General features: G+C 36.7%; 1 protein-coding gene across 1 annotated transcript in view; it reads right to left on the reverse strand.

The window, feature by feature from the left end:
• The window catches only part of CFAP47 (cilia and flagella associated protein 47), a gene marked incomplete at its 5' end in the record, with an annotated part of 258,098 nt that overhangs the window by 206,436 nt on the left and 38,992 nt on the right, over positions 1 to 12,670 (reverse strand). The window contains 3 exons of the mRNA XM_031060192.1: positions 663 to 763; positions 10,026 to 10,235; positions 11,600 to 11,792. Of these exons, the coding sequence (XP_030916052.1) occupies positions 663 to 763; positions 10,026 to 10,235; positions 11,600 to 11,792 (504 nt within the window). The remainder of the gene's footprint in view (positions 1 to 662; positions 764 to 10,025; positions 10,236 to 11,599; positions 11,793 to 12,670) is intronic.

Here is a 12,670-nt window from a genome sequence, read left to right on the forward strand (position 1 = left end):
GATTATACAATGATCCCTACCTTGCCATGAGCACAGCCACACACAGAGATCACAGATCACTGAGGCAGCAGAGATGGCTCCAGCAGGGGGGACACAGGCAGAGGTTTAGAGACAGAGGCAGGCAGGGAGATATAAAGCAGATAAAAATATTTCTGCTCCCTGACCACAGGTTTTTATTAGGTCTTAAAAGATAGCTGTGCCCTTCTCCCTTCAAGGACAGGAGTTAAAAAACCTTGAAAACTATTCCCAACAGGCAAATAATGACCACATTTTAAAATAACATCATGTGGTTTCTCTTTTGCTTTCTTCAAAAGATATGATCACTGTCTATCAATACAATTCAAAATAACTTATTCTCTAATGTTTTGGCTGTTTTCCCTATTCATATTTAAAACACTTCACAAAACATTCTATAAGATTTCAGTTTGCTCAATATCTTTCAATAAATATGACCTAATCATTTATAGGACAATCAACTTGTCCTCATTTTCAACAAGGAAACTGAAGCTATTAAATGGTTTTAAAAGTTTAATTGCAGTATTCCCCTGCAACAAATGAGGTAAAAAGCTATCTTGACAATCACATTCCTGTTATCACCCTGAAAACACTGGTAATACTAATGGACATAATATAATTTCAGAGGTAGAGTTTTGACTGCTTACTGCTTCTCCAGACAATTTTTTGATCAGAGGAGTGCAATGCCAAGTATGGGTATAAGGTGAGAAGACAATTGTCTGCTGTTCCAGCAACCTGAAATGAGAACCTGTTGAAAACAAAATACAGAAGTTACCATTTTCTATTTACCAATGGTAATCAAGATATTTTTCAGCACAAGAACAGAAGACAGAGTGAAGATATCAAAACTCCCTCGTTCTTCTCTGGTGGTTGAACAGATTACACAGGTGGAACTGCACCTTTCAAAATGCTGAATTTTGGTATGGTATTTCCACTTAGTTTTACTATGAGCATGGGTATATCATCAGTCTGAAAGAGTCAGCAGAGATTTAATGAAATAAATTAACTCTGCATTTCTAAAATGAAAAATAAAAACTAAACTACTAAAATTACAACTGACATTAATAAGCCTCCTAAAGATGCCCGCTAACTTGCTAAATAATTTGTCCTACAACTTCTGACAAGGGAAGTTTTCTTGAAAAGCAGCTTTTATTTTGATGCAGCATTTATTCTGTTAGACTTTACAGAAATGTCAAAATAAATATTTAAAAAAAAATAGGTTAAATTTAAAAACAATAAGATATTGACTGCAGTAGCTGGAATATAACAGAAATTGATGTCCATGCTCTGATGTTCACTGGAGTGTCTGCTCTACCTGCAGCAACTTTATTGATGTGCAGCAATCCACCTTTTAACCCTCTTTTTGTACTTCACCTCAGTCTCTCAGTGTGTAGTCAACAAGCAAATTATTGCCATCAATGCAATGCTGGGAGCCATCTGTATTTATGTTCTTAGCTCATTGCAACTGACAGGTAATTAAACTGAGCTTAGTCCTATGTTATTAAATAGCTGGGTTTGTAGTCCTTGTTTACTTATTAACAAACATTAATTTTAATTAATTGTTTTGAGTAAACTGCCAAAAGTAAAAAGAAAAATGTGTTTTAATTATTCAAACAGCATGCTGATATCCATCTTGCTTTAATACATTGAGAATTAAGGATATTGAAAAAATACCTTGCACAGAAGAAATTAATATATTTTCTGTTTCCTTGAAACAACCAAAAATAAATTTATATTTATTGCAAATTTATATTAATATTAAAAGATATAACAAGACCTTTAAGATTAATTTATTTATAATATGACATAATTAGATTTTACTGTTGGGGTTTTTCTTGTGTGTTATAAGATAATCAAGGAAAAATTAAATGTTTTTAAAATACCAGAAAGTAGTTTTGTTTCCTCCTTCATACTTCACTCTCCAAACACAACATTCTTGGACGTGGTTTTCAAGGCAACTTTAATAAACAGAGCAAGGTTCCAACAAAATCTATAGCCATTTACCTTTCTGACAGGTAAATATTCCCATTGGGATTCCAATTTGATATCTAACAGTCATTTAAGTAAATAATCCAGCTCTGAAATGCTTTGGTTTGCTCTTAGGAAATGTTAATCCTACTGGAACTTGGCAGGGGGCAAGGCAAGGGCTCTGGCCACTTGCACTGCGCAGAATAATATTTCTTGCAGCAAACATCATTCTTTCAGCTTTTATTCAGCAAATAATCTCAGCAGCAGAGCATCAGCAGGACAGTTCGCTGTGAGAGCCACATCCACACCTACCTGTGTGCACAAAATGTACAACTGTACATGCTCCAAACAAGTGTCAGGGCTTGTTTGTTCTACCTTTACGAAGCCATTGAAAGACACACAGGATCAATAACTACAACACAGAAAGGTTTGCAGCTTCCAACTCATGACTTTACTGTGATAAATGGCAACTGTCAATACTCTGCAGGTACTCAGGCGAACCTCAGACAACTGAGCGAGGGGCAGGAGGGGAAGAAAGCTGACCAGAGGTTAATGAGAGACAGCTCTCGAGTTACATGAAAGTAACTCAGACGTCTGCAACATCTGAGACTCAGTCAACTTCTTGATTTCTCAGTTTGAGGCGAGCACCTCAGCCATTTCCATCCTAAATGCCAGGTTGGGATTCAGGGAAATCTTCACTCATGCTCAGATTTGCCCAGTAATGTAACACAGAAAAGTGTGCTTGAGAACAACTGCAGTACATCTGAACCACTCACACAAATTCCATGAGTGCAACTACTCAGAGCAAAGGAAGGAACTGCACAATGTAGATTATAAAGAACAGCCCCACAACAGATAATCTGTGTACAAATAAACCCCTCAGAGCTCGTGGTGCTGCCACAAGCAAAGCTCCTCCCTGTTCCTTGGATGTGCCCGGTTGGCTGCTGTGGTAACACAGTAAAAGGCACAAACACACCCAGCCAACAGCAAACAATGCACATGAGAGGGAGATGAATCCTGCAAGCCAACAACTGATTCTGCAGCTGATATTGATTATAAGGATTAAACTTCCACTGACTGTGGCTGCAGTGTGCAGGAGATGGTGGAGGTCAAGACTGAAGGATGTAGAGAGGACTGAAGAAGCTGTTTTAGGGGTGTTCAGATGCGAGAAAAGAAGGCTCAAGGGGATCTTGTCTATGTGCACAAATATCTGATGGGAGGGAGTAAGGAAGAAGGAGACTCTTCTCATTGATGCTTAGTGAGACCACAAAATGCAGAGAGTACAAATTTAAATACAGGAAATTCTATCTCATCATAAGAGAAAAAAACAAACCAAAACCAAAACCATGAAGAGTTGCTAAACACTGGAAAACTCTGCCCAGAGAAGTTATGGAGTTCTCATCTTTGAAGATACTAAACAAAATCAACTGGGCACTAGCGTTGATTCCTTGAAGAGGGGCTGAGATGATCTCTGGAAGGCCTTTCCAAACTTAGGCATTATGTAATAATAAACATCAACTCACTTACTGGCCACCTGTCCACTTTTCAGTAAGTACTTTATTACAGCATTTTCTCAGAAGTGCTATTTGAAACAAAATTCAAGAATGAGTCTGTACCTAAAAATTTCATCTGAAATTTAAATAATGCCACTCCATTCATAAGGACACATGGCAGAAAAGTGAAGGTGCTAGGAGCTATTTATCATATGCCTTTGAGGAACTGAGTCAGAGGGCACCAGACAGAAAAGCATGCACACTAGCATGCAAATACAGAAGAGAGATTACAAACACATGTGCATTCTGTACGTGTAAAAGCATCTTGTATCACTGACCTTTACTCACAACATCATTAATGAAATGATGTTACAAAACTAGAAGTCTCGTACAACATATTTATTTTGTATTTGTAGCAGAGTTTAATGAAATATTAGAAAAGTCTGTATTATTCTATTGGAATGAAAGGTACTTGTGCTGTTAGCAAATGTGAAGTCACTAAATACATTAAATTATTCAGTGTATTTGGTTTTATAATGCTTACTAATGCAAGTAAAAAATTTGTTATGTACATGAACCATCATTGCCACTGCTACTCCAGTGTTTATTCCCTAATGCATATTTCCAAAGAACACAGAACACAGGAATGGCCACTAAATAGACTGTGTTTACCAACATCTGAAACCTGCTGAGCACCAGAAGTAAAGCTCCAACTGTGATGACAAAAAACATTCAACCCTGTAAAACAAAGCTTATATAGAAGTGCTTTCACTTCTTTTAAAGTAACTCTGGAGGGTTTCTTTCATTAATTTGTTTGTTTTAATGTTTGTGGAAAGACAAAAGAACCCAAATCAAAATATATTTATCTATTTTAATCTGCTATATAGAATGTCAGGTGTTTCCTAACTACAAACAAGTGATTTTTTTTGTATCCATGTACCCCAAATGTTCTAAATATGTAGGCATAGTTAAATAACTCTTCTTCAATAGTATTCATTAAGAGATGCAGAATATCACTAAATTTCTAATGAGAAAAAAATCCAAATCCATTAGCATCTAACAAATTCCTGTAGCAACATCATTTGTGTAAACTAAAAAAAATATTTAAGAAAAACTCACACTGTCAGTTTAAGAAACAAAACAAATTGCTTGCAGAAGTGATTAGTGACAAAAGAAAACCTTACCTAAGAGTGTAGCATTTTACAGATATTTAAGAATAAAGAACAAGTTTGATGCTGGGAAGCTGCAATTTAAATATCAATAAAGACCTGCCCTCCTCCCTCCCCTCAAAAATCCTAGAACAAATACAGAGAGGATGGAACTGGAAAAGGAAAAGATGACCCATGCCAGCTCTGCCATTATTCACAAATAAGCAGTTCCCCCACAATGAAGGGTCCTCTTCCTTTGTAGTGGGAGCTCAGGCTTCCCCAGCAACCAACATAATACAACAATGAATAGTGGCTGACACATAATTTCATGCTATATGTAAGACTTATAGCTGGGAAAGTATCCACATTTTTTTCTAGTAGCAGCAGTGACGTTAGCACTTAATTCCTGAATAAGAGATGCTTCAGCTGTCAGGGACCATCACAATGGCAGAAAGCCACAAGCACAGAAAAGAACAGAGTGATTAATGGGTTTGGACCATCCTTGTTTTCAAAAGCACTCCCAACTATCTGAGGTAAAATGCCAACATATTCTTATGTCAGATGAATGCTGCAGAGCAGCATGCAAATATCAAGAACTCCAATGTTTCCTAGCTCCCTGCTTTCTCATGAAATGTGAATGATATTGAAAGAAATTGACAGCTCCTGCTCTCCCAGGCATGCCAGCAGAATCCATGGATTTGACATTTGCCAGCAATGCCTATTAAAGAGCTGGATGCTTTGGGCATGCTTCCCAAAAGCAAAGGGAATGTTTTCCCCTGTGAGACACCGAGATCTGATGGACTATCAAAACAACTGGAACCAATCCATAATTGGGTTAGTGACTGTGTCTCACTGCTATCATATTGTTATTACAGGCTACATTCCCTGACGTTCTCTCTTCCTGAAGTTCCAGCCATGAATAATGTGAATAAATTCAGAAATTTCATGAGTTTCCATGGCTTTTCAGTGGTAGAGGAAGAGGGAAGGGAGAACTGTAGAACATGGGAGGAAAAGACCTCAGCACACTTGAGTCACCAATGACACAACAACCTATCTACACCGCATGTGGGGATTTTAGCATATTTTTCTGTCCAGAGCACCATTTTCTTTGATTGCCTGTTCACTACTTATTTTCAGAAATAGTAAGTTAAACATTATTTCAATCAAGATGGTAGAAAAATTTCTTTTCTGCTAAACTCTTTGTATAATCATGAAACTAAAATATATAATAACAATAATTAGAGAACAAATATATAAACATGCCATGTTTGCAGAGGAGTTTTTTTTGCAAAATATGTGTCATAGCTAAATATTTCTCCCATTTATTAAATACTTGCTCAAGACAGTCTTAGATTTGATGTTAACTTTTACTTCTGAATTCCTATCAGTCCTGTGTAAGGAAGAGTAGTTTCTTCTGCTTTAGGTTCAAAGGAGCAAAAAGAAAGCATAAAGATTTAAAGTAATATTAGAATTATGTACTTATGCATTTATTAGAAATTAATGCACTTTTGTATGTTCCATTTAATGGAATCTGTGCACACAGTACATTATTGCGTAAATGACAACCATACATCTCTTCAGTTTTCTTTTACAGTAACATTTAATATTGCTTTATCATAAAAAATGATTGCCTGTCATCTTTCAAATGTTTTCTGTAAAGCAGCCAAATCCAACATTATCTATTCTCTAGCCAATGTTCACTCTGTTTTAAAGCAAAAAAGTAATTCTTATCTAGGACTAAGTACAGGCTGTGTGAATCAATCCTACTGACATTTTAGACCTGCATTTAGAAAAGCAAAATACTACAGAGCCTAAGTAAAGTGCATTGGGTTTGTATGGCCAGGTTTTGGTAGTGAGGGGAGCTACAGGGGTGGCTTTGAGAAGCTGCTGGAAACTTCCTCCACCTCCATCAGAGCCAACAGCAGCCAGCTCCAAAACAGATGTGCCACTGGCCAAGGCTGGGCCAAGTAGAAATGGTGGCAAAACCTCTGTGATAGCATACCTAAGAATTTAATAAAAAGTTATGGCACAGATGTAATGGAGGCAGAGAAGAGTGAGAATCAGTGAGAGGAGCAGCTCTACAGACACAGAGGTCACTGCAGAAAGAGGAGCAGGAGGTGCTTGAGGTACCAGAGCTGGGATTCCCCTGCAGCCCTTGGTGAGACCATGGTGAGGCAGCCCAGGGAGGGCACAAGGATGCAGAAATCCACCTGCAGCCCATGGAGGAGACCCAAAATGGAGCACAGGGATGCTGAGAGGAGGCTGCGAACCCATGGGATGCCTGTGCTGGAGCAGGGTCCTGGCTGGGACCTGCAGACCTGCGGAGAGAGAAGCCCACCCTGGAGGTTTCCTGGTAAGACTTGTGACCCCATGGGGGACCCAGGCTGTCCTTGAAGGACTGCACCCCATGGCAGAGCAGTCTGGGGAGGACTGCTGCCCATGGGATGGACTCACACTGGAGAAGCTCATGGAGAACTGTCTCCCATGGAAGGGAGCCCATGGTGGAGCAGGGGAAGGACTCCTCTCCCTAAGCAGAAGCAGAAAAAATGTGAGATGAATTGACCACGACCCCCATACCCTGTTTCCCTCCACTGCTGGGGAAGAGGTAGAGCTTGGAAGCAGAGAGGGGTGAAGGGAAAATATTTTTAAAGTTGTATTTTAGTTCTCATTATCTTGCTTTGATTTCTTAGTAATAAATTTAATTAATATCTCTAATTTGAGTCTGTTTTGCCCATGAGGGTATTTGGTGAGTGATCTCTCTTCTGTTCTTATCTCAACTCATGAACCTTTTATTATATTTTCCCTCCCCTGTCCAGCTGCAGAGGGGAGTGACAGAGAGGCTTTGGTGGGTGCCTGACATGCAGCCAGGGTCAACCCCTGTGGAGTGTTCTTCTCCTCAACACTCCTGCTTTGAAATATGCCTAGAACTAGTTCTGCTTAGAAGTAAAGGCTTTTTTTCTAAGTAGCTGTAGAATACAATATGTTACCAACCTCTGAAAATCTTGTCTTGCTTATTTTAATAAGAATATCCCAGAACACAGAATAGGAGTTGAAGTTCAAAAGTTTAGTTCAAATCATTTTAAAGTACATATTATCACTTTGAAAATGGAAATATAAAGAGAGAACACCTGAAAAATTAATTCATCTTCAGCAACTGATACTGTGAGATTTCACGGCCTATTAAACAGTCCAAGGAACTTTTTCAAGACTAGTTAGCTTTTATAGGTGTTATAAAAGGTTATAAGTTTCATTGTTTTATTATTAAAGATCAAGAAGACCCTGAAATCTTGTCTTTCTAAAATACTCAAATTAACAAAGCAGTTTAAATTCATTAGATACACAGTTTGAACCAAATTTTTCAAATGCTTAGGTAATTGGTTGAATCAGGTTTGAAGTTTGAACATGTTGCACAGGGCTCCCATGGGGGCTGGCAGGAAGGAAGGGAAGATATTGCAGAGAACAAGAAATTGCAGCTACACATTATTACAGAGTGCAGTATCAAAGCACATATAGTACCAGCAGTGTTATCCAGACTTGGATTTATCATGGAATTACCATGGAGTGTATTAGAAGAAGAAGGAAACGGTCAGGACTACAGAATTGGGTGCTTACTGAGACTTTTCTAAGAAAAGAATTATTTCTGGTTACAATAAAAATTATTTCATCTGAAAGTCAATATAAATAATATTCCCACACTGACCACAGACACACATATAATTATTTTATTTCTGATGCTGTGTTAATTCACACAGTTTTGCTCAGATTTTATATAACCTGCTCCTAGAGCCACTCACAACTCAACTGCCTGTCAGAAAATCCCAAATATATTAGTAAACTGCTGTTATGAGTTCTGCCCTTTAACAGATACTTTAGTTCTACATTTTAAAACCTAGCAACAATTCTGAGATTATTTGACATTCTGGAGCATGAGTTTTTTCACCCTCACAAGCAAGAATGGCTGTTAAGGTTACTTAGATGGCTTTTTATTTGCTATCTTTCTTTAAAAAACATATTCAGTTTGCCTTTAAATTGAGGGTCATATTCTTTATTTCCTTTTAATGGCAGATATAGAAAAAATTTATTACACAGGAGGAATTTTCATTTAACAAGGTTTGAGAATCTGCTAGTGCATCATATAAAAAGTTATTAAAACTAAATATTGTGCCTGCTCAGAAGCTACATTTCAGACTTGATCATAAGCTTAAATTATCCTTTTCTTGTAATTACAGCAAGCTTTAACACAGATTTATGAATCACACCTCACACAATTATTAAATCCTAGAATTAAATAAAATTAATAACAAATAGATTCTTTGCTGACAATGTATACAGAAAAATATGAAATATTAACCCAGAGAGCAGCAATAACCTGAAGATCCATAACCCTTGCATCAAAATAATATAAAATTTAGTTTTATATTTATTTAAAAGCCCATTTTAAGCTGCAGGATGGAATTATTTATCTCTCAAAATAGTTGCTTTAGTGAAAATACTAAATACAGGACTTTAATAGAAACAATGCCCATCTTTCTTAATCTTGCATTCACCCTCTCCCCCATCCCAGGCAGAGCTGAACAAGAGATGAGTTACCAGTAGATATAAATGAGATCTTGAAACAAGACCTTAAGTTAGACACTTAGATGGATTTTACCTAAGAGACCAAAGCTGAATTTTTTAGCCTTGAATGTAATTCAGTTGAAAAAAAGAAATAAATATCTGCCTTCCATTTTCTTTTTTTTTTTCAGAGGATTCTTGTGGAAAATGGAAAGTTAGAAACTTCCACAGACACTGAAGGGTTTGATCTGCAGCCTTGGAAGAAGCTTGGATTGATGTAAAAATAAAGTACACAGACATTAAGTAGAAAAATCATAAACTTATGTTTCTATAGTTGTAAGTAGGAGTATGCCTTAAGTAAGTAAAAACTGTATTAATAAGATGGTGAAGGGTTTATAATGCAGGAGTGTAACTGTATAGAGTAAGCTAAGAGTTTAGAAGTTACAATAGAAGCATATTTGTGAATGTGTAATAGCAGCCCATTGGATAAAAGTATCTGCAGCACAGCACAATTAAGTAAAGGTGATAGGTCAGAAAAGCAAAAAAAAATTTGTGGCAACTGTCTATTGGATTAGAAAGTTCTATATTGTCTTGTAATGAAGCACTTGTGACTACTTTGAGCTATGGCTGAGTGCTTGCTCTTCTGAAATCTCACAGCCTCTGAGACTGATGTTTATCTGAGCAATAAATCATTCTTAGCCTGACTGTGGTCCCATTCCTTCATTAAAAGCAGCGATAATAATAGATTCTTGTGTTCCTTTACCCAACTCTTCTGAGTTCTGTGTCTTATATACAGCTTGGCCAGTCTGGAACCTTCCCCCAGGTGAATTTGAATTGCACACATTACCTGTTTTCTTCTTGGTCGATGAATAACACTTCCCCTAAAAATGACATTGGCTTAGATGAGCTGAAGCTGATGCGGCAGGTCAGTTCATTAGTTGTGCCATCTGATGAAAGAACAATATTTTTTCCCTCTGGGAACTCCACAGAAAAAGGGCAAGTCCTGGTACCATCTGCAAGTTCAAGCTCAGGAAGTTTAACTCTAATTTGTGAATCCCTGTGTTAAACATAAATAGTAAGTGTTTGTGGTCACAGGGTTGCAGTAACCAAGTTAATTCATAGATTCTCACATTCACAAAACTCTTTCACAGTTGAATACAGAATAACAACTTTAGTTCTCAAGAGCAAATCAAATGAAACTAATTCAAAAAATAAAATTCTTTCATCATTTAGATGCTAGTTTGTTTTCTTTGTATGTATCTAAACATTTTATGCTGGCCCACAATATCTGAACATCCAAATGAAATTTCTACCTAACTGTGCTACAAAAGGCATAAAGAATTTTCTGAAACTTAAAGCTTTCACTAGTGTTCATTAAACTGCACCACTGCACAATTAAGTTACAAAGTTATAAAACAGAAATATTAAGGGTAAATTTGTCAAGATGCTGAAGACACTTCAGTATGTAGTTACGTAGTTCCAGGTTTCAGCTCTGAAATAAGAAGAGCAGTCAGTCCAGACCCATGTGGAATCCCTTCAGTTCCAACCACCAAACTACTGACAACAGACAAATCTCTTGATATATCAGCACAACTCAAACAAGACAAGATAATAATAATTTGAAGGTAATTTAATTAATTTACATCTAAAGGGAATTTTTGCTGTAATTCTAGTATCGAAATGATACCCTCACAAGCATAGCAAACAAATATTACTACTCTTTACTAATTATAAACAGCAAAGCTAAATCTTAAAATGTTGAATAGTTGCAATGCTAAGTTATTATACATTTTATGAAAATTACAAAAAGTCTCTCTTTTAAATTCAAGTACCAGCATGAAGTGAGTGATCCATGACAAATAAAAAATATATAGATTTCTTATTGAAACAAGTGGCAGGATTAAAACATTTCTGCTGTCCTTTTCAATAAAACTCCACATGGAAAGAAGGAAGAAAAAACCACCAAGAACTACAACCCCACCAACTGTTCAATTAGCTAAACCTCAAACCAGTTGAGTAGAAAACATAAAATGACAGAAAGATTTCACGTTACCACAATGTGAAAAATTAGAAATAAGATTTAAAACCTTAGTATCTGGCTAAACCCAACAAAAAATCCTGGCGTCTCCTTTGAATTTTTTGCTATCCATAGTAATTTTCTATTTCTGATATAAATTCATAGGGTGAAGATATCAGGAGATAGACACTTCATGAAGCAGATATGTTTGAGGAAAAAACATGGGCTTGTTGAATATTCAACAATATAAATTACATTAATTTTCTCTTAAACATACACATTCTTCTGCTGAGCATAAAATTAATACTAACATTCACAAACAAATATTAATTCACTTTTTCAGAAATGAATAAAACAAAGAATTATTCAGGATTTCTGTAATAAATATACTTTGAGATTTTTACCTTAAAAAATCCTGTGGAATGATGGTGACGACTGCTTCAGTTTCCACACCCAGAGGAACTGGCATCAGCATTAAAAAGGGGGGATGAAAATCCATTTTTGGTGACCTCAGTGTGCCAGACAATGTTAGTATGTATGGTGCTGGATTATTATTTAGATACAAGGTTATTTCAGATGTGTATGTCCCAGGACAAGCTGTTGAAAGGTTTAAAAATATATATATTACCATAAATACAGGAATAAAGGAGTTATAGTAAGAGGTTTGGGATTGGAATTTTTGTTTGCTGGTTTGTTTTTTTTTTATTTAGTACTGCTTTCTTTCTCAAAATGTAGTTTAGCATAACATAAATATTGTATGAGAAGAGTATTTATTAAGAAAACTCAGAACACTTGCCTTTAGCAAACCAGAAATTCACTTTTTTTTAACTTGTCAGAATTCTTCTAACTTCAATAAATGAGTTTATTGCATTAATATCCCATTATATATAATACCAATTCAACAGCAGAATTTTAAGAATTGCAGTCATACTTTTGAATTACACTAACTGACACAGTGAATGCTTATTTTATAAAGGAGTAACTACTGGAATCATCTGCCAAGACAAGGAAAAGTTGGCACCTTTGAAGAGTGCAATTACACCACTTCAAAGATGCCTCCAAAACCTACAGAGTGGCCAAGCAGCCTCACACAAGGCAGCAGGAGGTTCCACCCTGCACTCAGAGCATCTCCAATTTCACAGAATCATTTAGCTTGGAGAAAATCTTAAGGGTCATCAAATCCTACTGCAACCCGCATATTGCCAAGTCCACCAAAAAAAACCAGGAAGGGATGGCCAAATATTCTTCTCCACGTGCTCTCTACAGCACAGCTGGGCATGCCAACAGCAGGGATAAAGATTTCCTTGTGTTCTGCCCTTTCTCAGGCACCTTGCTCCCTGCTGCAAGGCAGTTCTCTCTAGGATGGAAAAACACTTTTTTTTCACTGATACAGGGTAAAGGTAAAGTACTTCCTTCCACAGCTGTTAAACTATGAAAGAGACGTTCCAAACCATGCAGTGCCATCTACCCAACCC

The sequence above is a fragment of the Geospiza fortis genome, unplaced genomic scaffold (assembly GCF_000277835.1).
Source record: "Geospiza fortis unplaced genomic scaffold, GeoFor_1.0 scaffold20, whole genome shotgun sequence".
Taxonomy (NCBI): domain Eukaryota; kingdom Metazoa; phylum Chordata; class Aves; order Passeriformes; family Thraupidae; genus Geospiza; species Geospiza fortis.